The sequence below is a fragment of the Mauremys mutica genome, chromosome 13 (genome assembly GCF_020497125.1).
Source record: "Mauremys mutica isolate MM-2020 ecotype Southern chromosome 13, ASM2049712v1, whole genome shotgun sequence".
In the NCBI taxonomy this organism is placed as follows: domain Eukaryota; kingdom Metazoa; phylum Chordata; order Testudines; family Geoemydidae; genus Mauremys; species Mauremys mutica.
In genome coordinates this window covers 51,199,218-51,216,344 of record NC_059084.1, presented here as the reverse complement: position 1 = coordinate 51,216,344, position 17,127 = coordinate 51,199,218, and the positions used below count along the sequence as shown (strand labels likewise).

The following is a 17,127-nucleotide window of genomic DNA, read 5'->3' as shown; positions in this document are numbered from 1 at the left end:
AGCCGGTAGCGCGGCCCTGCCCAGGCTGCAGAGGAGGGGCCGCTTCTCCTCCGCTTGTCCCCGCCGGTGCACTCCGAGAAGCGGCCCCTCCTCTGCAGCTGGGGAAGGGCCGCGCTACCAGCTCCCGCCGCTCTTCCGCAGTAAGGCCCCCTCCCCCCAGACGAACCGGTAGCCAGCTGCGGGCCGCCTCCGGGGGGGGGGGGGGGCTAGGGCGGCGCTGCGCTGCTCGGGGGGCGGGGGCTCGGGCTGCGGGCGGCGCCGCTCGGGGGGGGGGCGGCAGAGAAGCTAGAGCCGGCCCTGTGCCCACCGCATTTTGCTGAGCCTGCTTTCAACAATGACATCTCGCACTTGGCCAATCGCGGCTCCCACTGGCCACGGATCATTGCTCCAGGCCAGTGGGGACTGCGGGAAGTGGCGACCAGCACATCCCTCGGCCAGCGTCACTTCCTACAGCCCCCATTGGCCTGGAGCAGAGAACCGCGGCTAGTGGGAGCCGCGATCGGCCGAACCTGCGGATGTGGCAGGTAAAAAACCACCCGGCCTGCCAGGGTGCTTACCCTGGGTGAGCTACATGCCAAAAGTTGCCGACCCCTGGTGTAGCCTGTCCTTGAATTTTGCACACCACTAAACAAGGCTAAATTGTGCATCTGGGGCACATTGTCTTGTCTGATTCCATAATAAACTATTGGAGCAATTACAGGCCTCACTGTAATCGGCAAGCACAGAGAGGCAGAGCTGCAGGTTTGTTCGGTGTATGCTGAATGTGTTCAGGGCCAGGTGATCTATACTGACTAGGGGTATTCAGGGTTGGATGCTGAACTATGAAAAAGTCATTGTAGCTTGGGGTTTTCAAAGCAGCCTAGGCAATTTATGCCTCCAGATCCCAGGGTACTGCAATGCAAATGAGGCCCCCTACTCCTCTCATCTGCTTGGAAAAATCTCAGTCTGAGGGACTTGCCCCAAACCAGCGAGTTCACAAAGCTCCTGATTCACATCCCGGTGCCTTAAGCACAGCACAAGCCAGGCCTCCTTGGGGAGACCCATCCTACCCTAGGCCATGGGGGTCGTGTGGGGTGGGGGGAGATTGATGGGGCCGATGCAGATTCCATCCTTCATTGCTGAACTTCTGCTCACGGCAGGGAAGCAGCGGCCTTTGGCAGGGAGTGTACATTAGAAGGAACTAGGCAACGGTCTTTGGCACAGGGGCTAAAATTACAAAAAAGCAGAGCAAAGAACCGTCCAGTTCTGTAGGCGGTGTCCTAAGGCCAGAGCCGCCCCAGGCGAAAACAAAACAAACCCTGCGAGGCGGCATGAGCGCTGGTGCGGTGGGACTCCCGGCGCTGCAGACGTGCCCCGGGGGAGACAGAAGGAGGGTGGCCAGGGCTTCCGCCGCCCCGCCTGCCGGGAGGGCTCCGCGCTGCTCCGGTCGGCGGAGAGAAGGAGGCGGGCTGCCCTGCCGGGCTTGCTGCAGGGCCTCCCCTCCTCCGCACCGCCACTGCCCCCTACAGGGCGGCTGGAGCGCGAACCAAAAAGAAAAAAAAAACCTGCAGGGCTGCCGAAGCCGCGAAGCAAAAAAACCCCCAAAAATAATTAAAAAAAAACCCAAAAGGATCCGACAGAACATCGCCCCTTAGAATCAGGAGCTTGCTTGGCTGGTGCCTGGAGCTGGCCCTGCCTAAGGCTGAGAGAACAGTTTTCCCTTTTCTATTTGTCCATAGTCCTATTTTCCTGCGGCGGGTTCTGATCTCTGCTTTCCAGATCAGGCCACGCTCAGATCCTTGCAGCTTCACACCCCCATCAGCCCCTCGCCCGGCCTGCGCCTCTCACTGAGTTCAGCCCCTTTTATTTCCAGCCCGCCCGGGCCCGGCTCTCCCCGGAATATGCAAAGCTGCCAGATCCGACCTCCTACTTAACCACCGACTCCGGCATCTCAGCCAAAGGCCCCGCATCCGGCTCAGGGACTTACCGGGCTGCGCTCCCATCCCATCACCATGCTGGGTCCGCTGGGAATCTGCGTTTTCCTGCTTGGCCTCTCGGGTGGGTTTGTTTGTTTGTTGTATGTTCACCCCTCCCTTTTAGATTTCTCTGCTGAGCGGGGTTTTCTAAAGTTCCTGTGTTATCTAGCAACACTTAGAAAATTAATAGCGCTTGTGATGCTAAATAATGTAAGTGCTTTAGAAAAAAATCTCCTCTACAACTAATCCTGCGTGGGAAGACATTGAGATCCGGGGAGTCATACTAGGGATGTATCAGACCAATATCTATGTATAGATCTGTCTGTCTCCTTTTCTCTATCGTATCTATCTCGCTAACTTAATTGATATTTTAAAACATTTATTTTAACAACCCGCTTTGTTTGTCTCCAGGGGCCCGGGCACAGGTGGTTCTCACCCAGTCCAGCCCGGAGATTAAGAAACCCGGAGAATCCACCAAACTGACTTGTACCGTGAGCGGCTTTCATCTCAGCAGCTATGGTATGAACTGGGTCCGACAGGCTCCGGGAAAGGGGCTGGAGTGGCTGATCTACTATTATTCATCGTCCAGCAACAGCTACTCCCCGGCAATCCAGGGCCGATTCACAGCCTCCAAGGACAGCTCCAATTTCTACCTGCACATGACGGGCCTGAAAGCGGAGGACACCGCCCGGTATCACTGTGCGAGAGACACAGTGAGGCGAAGCCGGTCTGAGCTCAGACACAAACCTCGCCTGGTGTGAATTGGAAAAGAAGCGCCCAGCAGGTGGCGCTCCGGCGCTACACAGCAGGGAGCCCCTGGCAGCAAACACACTCAGAAGGAGTCTGCCTCCTTGTGCTCCTCTCCCTGCAGCCAGCACAGAGTAGATAAAAGCAGAAAATAAAGCAGCTCTGAAAACAGCCTTTACTATTTACTTATTTGTCCAGCCCTTACAGGAATCCTGTAGTGCTCCCCACTGCTCCACTCCAGCTGAACTCAGTTGCAGAGGAAGATAAAGCCACACTTCATAAGAGCAGGACACAAAATATGAGTAGGCAATGTGATGTGGCCGTTAAAAAAGCAAATGCGGTCTTGGGATGCATTAGGCGAGGTATTTCTAGTAGGGATAAGGAGGTGCTAGTCCCGTTATATAAGGCGTTGGTGAGACCTCATTTGGAGTATTGTGTGCAGTTTTGGTCTCCCATGTTTAAGAAGGATGAATTCAAACTGGAACAGGTACAAAGAAGGGCCACTAGAATGATCCGAGGAATGGAAGGCCTGTTGTATGAAAGGAGACTTGAGGAGCTCGGTTTGTTTTCCTTAACCAAAAGAAGGATAAGAGGAGACATGATTGCACTATTTAAATATATCAGAGGGATAAATACCAGGGAAGGAGAGGAATTATTTCAGCTCGGTGCTAATGTGGACACGAGGACAAACGGATATAAATTGTCAGTCAGGAAATTTAGGCTTGAAATTAGACAAAGGTTTCTAACCATCAGGGGAGTGCAATACTGGAACAGCCTACCGAGGGAAACAGTGGGGGCGACGGACCTCCATGACTTTAAGATTAAGCTAGATAAGTTTATGGAGGAGATGGTATGATAGGATAACGGGCTTAGTCAATAAGTCAATTAAGTGCCACACTGGTAAATAGTACAATGGGTTAATGATATGATATTCTTAACTTTTTTCCAGAGGGTATGGCTGGAGAGTCTTGCCCGCATGCTCGGGGTTCAGCTGACCGCCATATTTGGGGTCGGGAAAGAATTTTCCTCCAGGGTAGATTGGCAGTGGCCCTGGAGGTTTTTCGCCTTCCTCCGAAGCATGGGGCAGGGGTCGCTTGCTTAAGGAGTGGGTGGATCGGCTTATGTGGCCTGCATCTTGCAGGAGGTCAGACTAGATGATCATAATGGTCCCTTCTGATCTTGAATTCTATGATTCTATGAAAATAGGCCCTTTTCTGCTCTAGGTTTTTTGCCGCCCCAAACAAAACAAAAAAATTGCCCACCCCACCTTTTTTTGTTTGTTTGATTTTGGCTTTTACACGTTTGCACAGCCCCTGATTTGTGTTGTTTTCCACTCTGCTCAGTAATGGCTGCTGATGGCCCTTTAACCTCATTCCAAGGGCATCTTAGATCAGGGTTTCTCAAACAGGAGTCACTGCTTGTGTAGGGAAAGCCCCTGGTCAGTTGGGCTGGTGTGTTTACCAGCCCCATCTGAAGGTCCAGCCGATCGTGGTTGACATGGGCCACGGATCACTGCTCTGGGCCAATGGGGGCATCTGGAAGCGGCGGACAGTAAGTCCCTTGGCCCACACTGCTTCCAGCAGCCAGGGGCGGCTCTACAAATTTGGCCGCCCCAAGCAATCATGCCCGGGAGGTGCCCCTGAGCCGCAGGAGCAGCGGACCTCCCGCGGGCATGACTGCCGAGGGTCCGCTGGTCGCGCTGCTCGGCTGGACCTCCCGCAGCTGCGGGCAGTTCGCTGGTCCGGCGGCTCTGGTTGAGCTGCCGCAGGCACGCCTGCGGGAGGTCCAGCCAAGCCACGGGACCAGCGAATCGTCTGCAGTCATGCCTGCGGGAGGTCCACTGGAGCCGCCGGCTGAGCGTCCCCTCTGCAGTCATGCCTGTGGCAGGTCCGCTGCTCCCGGGGCTCCGGTGGACCTCCCGCAGGCATGACTGTGGCAGGTCCGCCGGCCCAGCCTGCCGCCCCCCGGGAAAGGGCCACCCCAGGCGGGTGCTTGCCCCGCTGGGCTCTGGAGCCGGCCCTGCCAGCAGCTCCCATTGGCCCGGAGCAGTGATCTACAGCCAGTGGGAGACGCGATCGGACGGACCTGCATACGGGGTAGCTAAACACACCAGCCCGGCTGCCAGGGGCTTTCCCTACACGAGCGTCGACCCCTGTTTGAAAAGCCCTGTCTTAGATTCAAAAGAAACATGGAGCTTGTATTCGTCACTTGGTTTATTGGGAGCAACTTGTCTTATTAAAGGAGAATCTCCTTTGCATTTGCTCTTCTTTCAGTGCGTGCCCCTCCAACTTCACTTCCCACCCAGACTAGAAGTGAGATCAGAGTTTCATTCCTTAAAATCTAAAACCCACCAGTGTTTCTTTCTCCTGCTTCTTTCTCCTTTCTGTAAAAGGCTCCTGGTGTCTTTCCCTTTCACCTTAATTGGAAGGAATGTCCTCTGATCCCCCCAGTCCCGGCTCTGATCGCTCTGCAAAAAGACCAGAGGAAAGCAGCGGCCGATCCTCAGCTTCTGTGAATTGACATTGACTTCAGCTCTGACCATTCACAGCATCTGAGGAGCTGCCCCCAAAGGTGTTTCTCAGCTATACCAGCATGTGTGACACAAGTCCGGGACTATCTCTGCCACCTGAGACCTGGATCCTGCTCTCATGAGAGAGAAGTCAGCACAGATCCCTGTCAATCCCTGCAGGACACTGTTGGATTGGGTTCCTGAGCACAACTGGCTGGCCGGGGGAGTCCCAACAGGTATAAACAGCAGCCTGCCCCAGGCCAACACTGAGTTTTCTCTCCTTTGACATCCAATCAGCTCTTCCACACGGTGACATCCCCGCTGGGTGAGCTGTGGTTGCTTCGCACACCGCTTCCATAGCAATGAACAGGGCGATTGTTTGCAGGACCAAGTGACCCGCTCTTAAAACCCCCATAGACCACATCCAACCACACAACCTGCCTTTCCTAGGCTCTGCCCTGCTGGATGGTCAAAGCTCTGCATTAGCGGGGTCCTTTCCCTCTCTCTCCCCTGATCTAGTACCTGCAATGAAGACGTGGCTGCGAAGTGCAACAGCCCAGTGGCTGCTGATGCACTGAGCGGAACCACAGACCCATTCCTGAGCTTGGATCCCCTCCATGAGCAGGAAGGTGCCAGCTCTGCGGGAACATTGTCAGCAAGGACCCTGCCCTTGCACTGAACTGATCCACATCCAGATCCCTGCCAATCCCCTGTCAATTCCTACCCCAGGAGTTTATAAGAATGTCTGGACAGGATCTATACATCTGTTGTGGCCCCCTCCTCACTGTCAGCTACACCCCGACATGGGGGAGCTCTCCCAAGGCTCGTATTGTGCGGGGTCTCTCCACCGGTCGTGAGCTGGGGAAGGAGCAAGGCTGGAAGTGGGATGGTGGAGTCCTCAATCTCCAACCCTTCCTGGGGAGAAACTCCCATTGACTGCGGGGGGGGGGAGGCTCCAGCCCTGCGCCTTTCCATGCAGCCCTGCAAAGCACATGTCCCTGCAGTTCTTGTATTTGTGTGGATGTGCCAGCACAGGAGAGGGAGAGAAGCCAATTGTCAGGCAACCCAGCGCCTCCTGTCTCTCTGGGCCGCTGTTTGGCAGAGGGGCTGTGAGTAGTATAGAACTCGATAGTATTCATCACCATGCATTTTTGACAGATTTCCACGCCCCTTTTAGGGCTTTTGTCCCACCTTCCCACCCCATTTCCATTGGTGCCAAAGTGTGGTTTTGTCGGCCATTTTGAAGAAATGTGTATGTGTATGTGTTTGACTAGGGGAAGTGTTGTGTACGTTTGTGCTTGGGTATGTGGAGAGAAAAAGGTTGAAAGAAGAGAGTGAGAGAGTTTAAAGATGAAAAAAGAAAGTTTGAGTGAGGTTTAGAGAAAAAAGGAAATTTGAAAGAAGAGAGGTAAGTTGTTGAAGAAAAGAGGCTGGTAAAGGCAGGTTATGAAAGAATAGAAAGATTTTTGTTTTTAAAGGGTTAGTTTGAAAAAAGAGAGATTTTTAGTGAGTTTGAGTAAGGAGAGATGATGGTAAAGGCTTAGTTTGGTAGGCTATTAAAGAATAGAAAATTTTGAGATAAATGTAAAAGGTGTATTAAATATCAGGGTGGGATAAGAAAAAAAGTTAAGTAATATTGAAAACTAGGTTTATAAAGGGAATTTACTAAGGCAAAACCTGTTTGGTAAGCACAGGATAATAAAGCATTTAAACTATTCAAAACCAATGTAGGTTAAGAAAAAAGCATTTTCTCTCCCTACCCTTCCCCTTTTTTTCTTCTTCTTTTTTCAATGTTTTTTAAAATCTAAACCAAGGACAAACATAAAAAAAGAGCCACAGAGATCAGGCCATGGGGGTAAGAAAGCTGGAGGTAAGTGGAGCTCACCAACTCCAACCAATTAGGATGTTTTTATTATGTTATTAACCAATCGAGTTATCCACTTGCACTAAGTTATCAAGTTACTGTGGGAATTTTATAGATACAGATATAGATATATAGTTAGATATCTAAATATTATATTATATTTATTATATATAAATATTTGTGTACATATACTAAATATATAGAGAAAGTGTGTCTATATGTATACATATACGCTAAATATTTTCCCTGTCATTCACACTACGTGGCTGTTTGGGTGATACTGATGGATAATTTGGCTCCTGAACCCCTGAGGTCTGAGTATCACTGGTTTGAACCCTAAAGGACAAGGTTTAATATCCCTGGCAAATTCTTCCCTTCCCCCTGCCCAGTGTATGTCCCAGGCCCGTTCCTGACCTACCACAATCATAGGCCTTCTGTGGATACAACCCAGAAGTTTCCTGTCTCCTGACTTCCTTCCCTCCTGCTCCTGCCCTGAAAGCTGTTGGCTGATGCTACTTGGTAAAACCCAACCTTTCTCCTTCTCCCGGTTAGGCTGGGTGGCCTCTTAGCTAGTGACATCCAGACAGAGGGAGCCGCCCTAACCCTCCCAGGCAGGGGTGGCTCTAGGAATTTGGCCGCTCCAAGCGGTCATGCCTGCGGGAGGTGCACCGGAGCCACAGACCAGCGGACCTCCCTCAGGCATGACTGAAGAGGGTCCACTGGTCCTGCGGCTCGATTGGACCTCCCGCAGCTGCGGAGGGTTCGCTGGTCCCGCGGCTCCGGTGGAGCTTCCACAGGCATGACTGCGGAAGGTCCGCCGGACCCGCCTGCCGCTCTCCCGGCAAAATGCCGCCCCACGTACGCGCTTGGCGCGCTGGGGTCTGGAGCCGGCCCTGCTCCCAGGACCCACCTCCTTTACCAAAATCCCTCCTCCATTTATTGAATCCTCTTGCTTCCCTGCGCTGGCTTCTCCTGTGTTTAGTGTGAACATCTGCCTGTTTCAAACCATTGGATTTATTTCCAAGTTCTTTTTCCCACACAGGGGAAATGACGTAAACAACTCAACAGGCACCCAAATCCAGTGGGTCTGGGGATTCTAATTCCCTTAACTCCCGTTCCAAACCCGCAACCATATGTGTAAATTCCACATTGACCTGCCCCCGACGCCGGTGTACAACACGCTGTAGATGGAGTCAGGCTGGGGGTTTATCAAGAAACCTGCAGCATTTCGAAGCCAGAATCTCACTGGATTTCACTGGCAGTTGGATGCCCAGCCCCCACCCGGTCTCTGCTCTTCTCTGCCCCTTGTCACCGGAGCGTGTGAGCGACTCACACCCAATCCTGGATTTTACCCTCACGTGTGAAGCAGGAAAGTGTCATTAGCCCCATTTTACAGAGAAGGAACTGAGGCCCTGACTCAGTAAGGCTGAGATTATCCAAACCGCCTAGGGGATTTGGGCACCCATCGCCAAGTGACACGAGTGGGAATTGTGCACGCAGAGCCCCTAGGTGGATTCACAAAATGGCAACAGGGAGCGAGTGCGGTGATGGAGGAACCGACCCTGCGACTTCTGTCCTGTCTCCTGGGGTCACAGGCGAACCACCAAAGGCTAATGTACAGCCGCGCTGGGCTGACCGCGTGGTCTCTCTGGGGTGTAAAGGGGACCCCTGTCCCGAGGGGACATCGCCGTGTACTGAGCGCTCACCCCCTGCCAGCTCTTATACCCACCCGGGGAACCCGCATGCAAATCCCTGCCCCGGGGAGTTCCTGGTTAAATACAGACCCCCAGTTCTAGGAGCCTCAGTCCCTCCCAGGCACAGAACTGCCCGGTCCTGCCCGCTGGGGAGTTTCCCTCACTGCATGAACACGAGAATGAAATCTCTGTGGCTTTTCCTTTCCCTGGTCTCTGCCCCCTCCTGTGAGTGTTTATTGAGAGCGAGAAAAGTATCACCAGGTCCACAGATTCTTTGGGTGGCTAATTCTTTCCTTGCTTCGTTTCCCTCTCCCCAGGTGTCCTGTCCCAGGTGCAGCTGGTCCAGTCCGGTCCAGGAGCGGTGAAGCCGGGAGCGACCCTCAGCATCACCTGTAAAGTCTCTGGAGTCTCTGTCAGTGATCACTACTGGAGCTGGAACCGGCAGCCCCCCGGGAAAGGGCTGGAGTGGATGGGCTTTATCCGCAGCACTGAACGGGGAGGGACCACAGAGTATAACTCGGCTCTCAAGCCTCGTGTCACCATCACCAGGGACACCTCTAAAAACGAAGTTTATCTCCAGCTCGGCTCGCTGACAGCTGCAGACACCGGCACCTATTACTGCGCTAGATACACAGTGACACAGAGCAGAGCCGGGACTGGCACAAAAAGGGGAAGCGAATTTCTAATCAGCCGACATGGACATTCAGTTAGTGCTGTAGGGGATGAGACAGACAGGCGGGGCATTGCTGACCGGGGATCTCAGGAGCCACCCGCGGTTCTCCGCTTGCATCCACCCTCCCAGCCCCTTCCGCCAAGGGATTTTACACGCTCCGCTTCCCTGCGCTTCCCACTGAAATGTGCACCGGGGACTCACTGAGACCGGGGTAACGGTGACATTAGTGGTGAGATACTCTGGGAAGCCGGGCTGAGATGAGACAAAAACCTGCCCTGTCGCTTTCAGAGTCAGGTCGCTGCTGGCAGGGAACCGGGTATCAAGCACCAAAATCTGCAGAGGAGAAAAGAGAAAAAACGGGAATCTCCCAATTCCTGCCTGTCACCTCCACTTCCCTGTTCCGGAATTTACCCAACTTAGATGTTCACGTTCATACAAGAAGGCATGTTTGGGAGGCGCTTTCCCACCCCGTCCCCCTGCCACTTACACACCGGGGGGTCCCTTCTCCACCCACCCCATCCCCACAAACCATACCCAGCACCTCCACGTGCCCCGCGTGCTGGGACTGATGCAACATCAATTGTATCCAACAAACAAATCTTTGGGAGTGGGAACATCTGTTTGTCCTGAGATGGCCCAGGGCTTCGACTAGTGGGATCCGAAAGACGACTCCCAGGCCCAACCACAACACAAAGAATAAATTATTATTATTGACGATAATATCATAACTGAATAGCAGTGATTCAGGACTCCAGGTTTTATCGCAGGTGCTAGTATGCCCCAAATTGAGGTAATGTATTAGCCCCTCACAATGTTTAATGTAGTTGCTTTCACAACACCGCTGTGAGACAGGGAGATGCTGCTGTCCCCTTGTTAGAGATGAGGAACTATCCAGAACGATTATATAAAATATTTGCCGGTAAAGTTTGAGAATGCGCCAAAGATGACGATGAGGAGGCGGAGGATGAAGATGATGGTGATTGAAAGGTGGCCTAGAAGCCCTTGACTGTCATTACCAGGGACTGCAGCTTCCTTTCTTCCTTTCTCTCTTTTATGCTACAATCCCCCCTTCCTCTCCTTCCTCTCCTCCTGCTCTGCCAGCCCCTTTCCGGAGCATTCCAGGCCCAGGTTCCCATTGTGCAGGACAAACACATGGGACCTGATCCGATGTCGATCCCGGCCACTAACAAAAATGCCCTTGGGTTTGAGTGGGATTTGGGTCGCAGCGCTACACACACTGACACATAACTCCCCCTTCTCTCGGAATCCGAGGCATTATATTATTGACGTTAATGTAGTTAACGATGCTATTGATTTAGTTGCCTCTTGTTAATTGATGGAGAAGGTATTTAACTTGGCTGATTCCTTCCCACTTCCCTGTTTTCTCTCCTCCCTCATCCCCCCTCTGCAGGGCTCCGTCCGCAGGTTGTTCTGACCCAGTCGGGTCCCGAAGGGAAGCAGCCCGGGGAATCCACCCAGCTGACACGCGCTGTGAGTGGGTTTGTCCCTAACGACCGGTGGATGGACTGGGTCAGGCAGCAGCCGGGAAAGGGACTGGAGTGGCTGGTTCACTATCACAAATCTTAAGTAACGAATTTCTACTCCCCCTCCATCCAGGGGCGCTTCACAGCCTCCACGGACAGCGCCAACTTCTACCTGCAAATGAACAGCCTAAAGCCCCAGAACACCGCCAGTGTGAATCGCACCTGTTTCTCGCTGGCGCATAGAGACACCGTGAGGGGAAGCCGATCTGAGCTCAGACAATCCCCCCACCCAGCAGAGACCCGGGAAGACAGCTCCGGTCCACAGCCTTGAGAACAAAGGAGGGCAAGAAATGAGGGTTGGACTAGATGACCTCTTGAGGTCCCTTCCAACCCAGATATTCTCTGAGTCTATGAGTTTCTATGAAATCACCCAGGGAAGAAGTTTGTGTGTGTTATAAGGAGCAGGATATTCAAATCAGGGTGACAGTTTCCTGTTTAAATCTGTCTCTAGCTCTGCCCAGGCTGCACCCGGAGAGACGATCCTCAGCCCCCTGGCTCTGTGCAGTGACCAGCCAGTCCCCTGAGAACCTTCCCCTCCAGCACGCGGGACAATGAGGCTCTGGCTCCATTTACTGTTCCTTGCAGTGGCTTTGGAAGGTATTTTCTCCCCTCTCATCCATTGGCGGGGCAGGGGAACAGTCTATCATTGCTCTGAATATCAATGCGATGTATAATATCTTTCTATTCCCAGGTGTCCGGTCCCAGGTGCAGCTGGTGGAGTCCGGAGGGGATGTGAAAAAGCCCGGAGACTCTCTCCGCCTCTCCTGCAAAGCCTCCGGCTTCACCTTCAGCAGCTACGCCATGAGCTGGGTCCGGCAGGCTCCCGGGAAGGGGCTGGAGTGGGTCTCATACATTTACACTGACGGGAGCCAACAATTTTACGCAGACTCAGTGAAAGGCCGATTCACCATCTCCAGAGACAACCCCAACAACCTGCTTTATCTGCAGCTGACCGGCCTGAAGCCCGAGGACACCGCCCGGTATCACTGTGCGGGACACACAGTGCGGGGAAGCCGGGCTGAGCTCAGACAAAAACCTGCCCTCGCTGGCTAAGCACAAACTCTCCGCTGGGGGGCGCTGCAGTTCCACAGCTCGCAGCGGAGAAAGCGAGAAATTAATCACTCCCCCCTGAGCTGCCTGGCTGTGACTCTCACACACAAACACAGACACAGACCAACCGCCCTGTTAGCAGAGACCAGCCCGCAACTTTCCCTTGTCCCCCCACACACTCTGTGCCCCTCACTCCGCCCCTCCCCGCCTTTCCTCTCCCCCTTCCGCCTCCCAATATCCCAGGCTGAGAGAACCGACATTAACATGAATGAAAACGTGTTATTTAACCCCCCGTCTAACAGCCAGGCGGAGGGTTTCCAAGCTGCCCTAGAGATACGGACACTTCATTCCCCGCTTGGGAGCTCAAGAAAACTTCAGCCCGTGCAGACAGGTTTGAATTCCGGACGGATCCTAGGAGCGCTGGACAGCGACCTGCCAGGGGCTTTCGATGTGTGTTCAGGGCTCGGTCCACAAGGTGAATTCAGCACCTACCTGCCGCCTTATGTGCCCAAATCGGACATGCCACCGAGATCCTCAAAGCCGACACCCTGTAGGCACCGAAATCCCCCAGGCGCCTGGCGGGGAGATGTGCTGGGCAGAGAGGGCAAAAATATAGTAATAATAACAAGTAATAATTCTGTCATCTAGCCCAGCATTGCTAGAAGGAGTTTCATAAAGAAAGAAGGAGAAGGTTTCAGACATGAGTAGTAATAACAACACCTGGCTACTCTATAGTGGTTTTCCACCCGTAGATCTCAAAGCACTGACAAAGGAGGTTCAAAATCTTTCTCCCCACATTTTATAGACATACAAAGTGAGGCACCGAGCGTGTAAGGCTCTTGTCCAAGGTCACCCATCATACTACTAGTAGAGACAGGAATAACCCCCCGGTTTCTCAAGTACCAGGCTAATGTCCCCCCACTAGATCACACCGGCCTAAGGATCTCACAAGAGCAGAGGGACAAGCAGGCAGAAATGAGTGGAAGGTGAACAATCAATGAGGAATTTTGTCTCTAAAAATTGTAGAGACCAGTTCCGCCATTATTCTGTGAGTGGAGTTCTTACTCTTCTTACCCAGATAACCCTTTCCCACTGCACCCACCTCCGGGGGGCTGAGCTGGCTGAGGGCCAAGATGTGTCTTATAAAGAGGAGGCGATGCAAATTCAGTATCACAATATTTGGAGAGAACTAATACAAGCTGAATGGCCCATTCCAGCACAGCTGCGTTCATTACATATTCAAGGGAGTTGTTACTTTCTCTCTTATGCTCATCTAGAACCAGGATCTCACGGCACTGTGCCAGGCGCTGCACAAACACACGGCAAGACACAGTCTGACTCTCTTTCCCTGAGCCCTATTGCAAGTAATTCACATCACTCAGGGAAGGAGTTTGTGTTTCTTATAAGGGGCGGGATATGCAAATAGGGAGACAGGTTCCTGTTTAAATCTGTCTCTGCTTCTGCCCAGGCTGCACCCGGAGAGACAATCCGCAGCCCCCTGGGTCTGTGCAGTGACCAGACAATGGCTTGAAAACTTTACCCCAAAACAACAGGGAAAATGACACTTTGGCTCCATTTTGTTTTCTTCGTAGCAGCTGTAGAAGGTATTTAATTCCCTATTTAGTCACTGGTGTGGCAGGGTATATGGTAGTGTTGCTACTGACATCAGTGTGATTTGTGACACTTCTTCATTCTGTTGTCTCACACCGACTGATGTAAAAGTATCTAATGCGGCTTTGTTCTCCCACTGTTCCCTGGGTATTTTCATTCGCTCCTTGAACACGGGGCTAATGACCGGCTTCATGGCGTGACTGAGCTTTATTTACAATCTCCCCTTTTCTGCCCCCGCTCCCAGGTGGCTCTGACCCAGTCGGGGCCAGCGCTGAAGAAGCCCGGAGAGTCCCATACGCTGCAACGTGCCACCAGCGGGTTCGCTCTGAGCAGCGCCTGGATGGGCTGGGTCAGACAGGAGCCCGGGAAGGGGCTGGAGTGGCTGGTCAGCTACCATAGTCCCTCCACCTGCAATGGCTACGCCTCCTCCATCCAGGGCCGATTCACAGCCTCTAAGGACAGCTCCAATTTCTACCTGCAAATGACCAGGCTGAAAGCAGAGGACACCGCCCTGTATTACTGCGTGGGATACACAGTGAGGGGAAGTGAATTTGAGCTCAGACAAAAACCTCCCCCTGCAGTAACAGCACAATCTGTCTGCTGCTGCGGCTATGTCTACACTACCGCGATAAGTCAACCTATGATACACAACTCCAGCTACGTTATTCACGTAGCTGAAGTTGACGAGAGCTCTCCCAGTGCTCTAGAAAAACCACCATCGCTAGGAGGGAAGCTGAATATAATATGAACTGGGCCCATCAGGCTCCCAGGCGCTTGACAGCGCTTAAACTGGCTGCGCTCAGGGGGATGTTTTTTCACACTCCTGAGTAAGAAAGTTGCAGCGCTGTAAAGTGCCAGTGTAGACAAATCCTTAGAGTTCTGTCCATGGGCATTTTTATATAATCAATAGTATTTCTGCAGATCCATGTGTCTTATTAATGCTCCTAGACCTCCAGGAAGAAATCACACCCGGTGTGGAACAGGCTGTCCAGCACCATCTGTGATTTGGGGTGTGTGTCAAAAACATACATCTAAGGGTAACATAAAATCCCTTCTGAGTAGCTGTACTGAATTGCCTTACCTGTAAGGGGTTAATCGGTTCAATTAACCTAGCTGGCACCTGACCAGAAGGACCAATTGGGAAAGAAGATACTTTTGTGTGTGTGTGTGTGTGCATGTGTGTGTGTGGGTGTGGGTGGGGGAGGGGGGTTGTTTCGCTCTCTTTGTTTGTTCCTTCTTTGTACATAGAGAGAGAGAAGGACAGGAAAAAACAGCTCCTAAAACATATCTGAAATGAGCATCTAAAATTACAAAAATTGTAAGTAAAGCAAGGAAATGGATTAGATTATCTTTTGTTTTAGCTTGTGAATTTTCCCTATGTTAAGAGGTAGTTTTAGTCCTGTTTTTTGTAACTGCAAAGTTGAGTCCAGTGGGGAGTCCTCTCTGTTTTAAATCTTTTATTATCCTGTAAAGTTACCTTCCTTCCTGATTTTACAGGTGTGATTCTTATACTTTTTTCTTTATAATAAAGTTCTTATTTTAAGAACCTGATTGATTTTTAGTGTCCTAAAAACCAGGGGGGTTGGTTTGTGCTCACATTGTAACCAAATTGTTAGTATATTATTCTCAAGTCTCCCCAGGAAAGGGGGTGAAGGGGCTTGGGAGAATATTTTGGGGAAATAGGGACTCCAAGTGGTCCATTTCCTGATTTTTTGTCTAAATCACTTGGTGGTGGCAGCAATACCGTCCAAGAACAAGGAAAGGATTTGTGCCTTGGGAAAGTTTTAACCCAAGCTGGTAGAAATAAGCTTAGGGGGCCCTTCATGTGGGTTCCCACATCTGTACCACAGAGTTCAGAGTGGGGAGGGAACCCTGACACAAGCCCTTAGAGTTCTGTACATGGGCATGTCCCTGCCTGCCTTGCTGAGTCATAAGGTGTATCTGCCTTCTCTCAGTGGGTCAGTTGTGTAGCTGATGGTCCTTAATGGGCCTTCAAGCAGGCTAGGCAGTGATGATGCCAAACTGTCTGAGGTGTCACCCAGAAGCACAGCACAAGTTTGAAATACAGACATACATACATAGCTATAACTCATAATAAAAAGATGATACAAACTTATAAAGAAGATTGTCATTTCTGCCAAATTATAACATTTTTGCACATATCTTACATGTCATATCTGGCTGTGACCTGTGTCCCAGTGGGGGATAGCTGTGGTCACTCCATTAGGGTCAACTGCAAAGAATAGGGCAGACAATCCCCATAAAGCAGGTGGATATTCCAATACTTATAACTTCACATACAAAAATGCTACATGCATACAGATAGCATAATTATAATCAGTAAATCATAATCTTCTCATAGGAACCTCACTCAACACCCTTTGTACAATATTTGCTGCAAATATATAACAGTGGTTGCAACAATGATCCATATGGCCATATTCTAATCAGATAACATCACAATAAGTGTTCAGGTCAGTGTTCAAATTTATCACTAGGGTTAGGACTTGGTTTGGGAGTCAGGGAAGGGGATACAGAAGATGTGAATTTGACCTACATAAATTCAGCTCAGAATCTCAAATGCAATCGTGCTAGGAGCTCTGCTGTGAGAATGGTGATCCCAGCCCTTCTCTCTCAACCTCTCCAGCCTAGGAAATACAGAGTGTCTCTTATAAGAAGGGGATATGCAAATTATGGTCAGAGTTTTCTGTTTAAATCTGTCCCTCTCTCTTCCCAGGCTGTACCCAGAGAGACAATCCGCAGCTCCCAGTTCCCAGCTAACCCCCCTGAGAACTTTCCCTGCCAATACCAGGGACCATGAGGCTTTGGTTACATCTTGTTCTCATTGCAGAAGCTCTGCAATGTATTTTCTCCCTTTCCATTTGTTGGGCAGGCGGGGGATTCTTGTGCTATTGCCCAAGATACTCGCCATAACTTTCGTTATTCCCAAGTGCCTAGTCCCAGGGGTTGGTGGAGTCTGGAGGAGATGTGAGTGGCTTCGGTGTGGGGATTTGACTCCCACTTGTTTTGTATTTTATTACGCCCCCCGTATCTATGGTTATGTACTAGTACACGGTCACCAGGTCTGAGGAAAGCCCCACTAGACTTGCCATCATAAGTCCTTTTCCTGTTTTGGGCTGTGTCTATAGTTGTATTGAGAGCAACTTCACAAGCTATCTTCAGTCTGTCATGGTGACTTTTAACCTAGTCATCCAAACTGGTCACCTCATCCTTAGAAAAGACTTCTTGATGCTTCTCTGGTAACATCCTTAAGTTAGCCACCTGTGCAGGCATCAGCCTCTGGCGTGCCGCTTGAACTGGAACTGACAGTCTCCCAACACATCTTTCTTGAGGAAAGGTAACTTGTCCTCCTGTCTCCTTCTTTGTCATGTGCAGCTCATTTCTATTCTCCTCAAATGTTACCTTCACCTGAGGAACCAAACCCTCAGGCCTGTGTACCTCTGCAGTTCTGTTTTGAGG

The 17,127-nt window shown here is 51.4% G+C and overlaps 3 gene segments (V, D, J or C); all 3 read left to right on the top strand.

Moving 5' to 3' along the window:
• Window positions 1-8,893: 8,893 nt before the first annotated feature.
• LOC123348457 lies at window positions 8,894-9,752 on the top strand. The segment is given in 2 exon segments: window positions 8,894-8,994; window positions 9,087-9,752. Coding segments are annotated over 2 exon segments (618 nt in total).
• A 1,785-nt stretch (window positions 9,753-11,537) lies between these two features.
• LOC123347643 lies at window positions 11,538-12,039 on the top strand. The segment is given in 2 exon segments: window positions 11,538-11,583; window positions 11,678-12,039. Coding segments are annotated over 2 exon segments (408 nt in total).
• A 445-nt stretch (window positions 12,040-12,484) lies between these two features.
• Window positions 12,485-16,468, top strand: LOC123347642. The segment is given in 3 exon segments: window positions 12,485-12,511; window positions 13,892-14,182; window positions 16,385-16,468. Coding segments are annotated over 3 exon segments (402 nt in total).
• The last annotated feature ends 659 nt before the right edge of the window (window positions 16,469-17,127 follow it).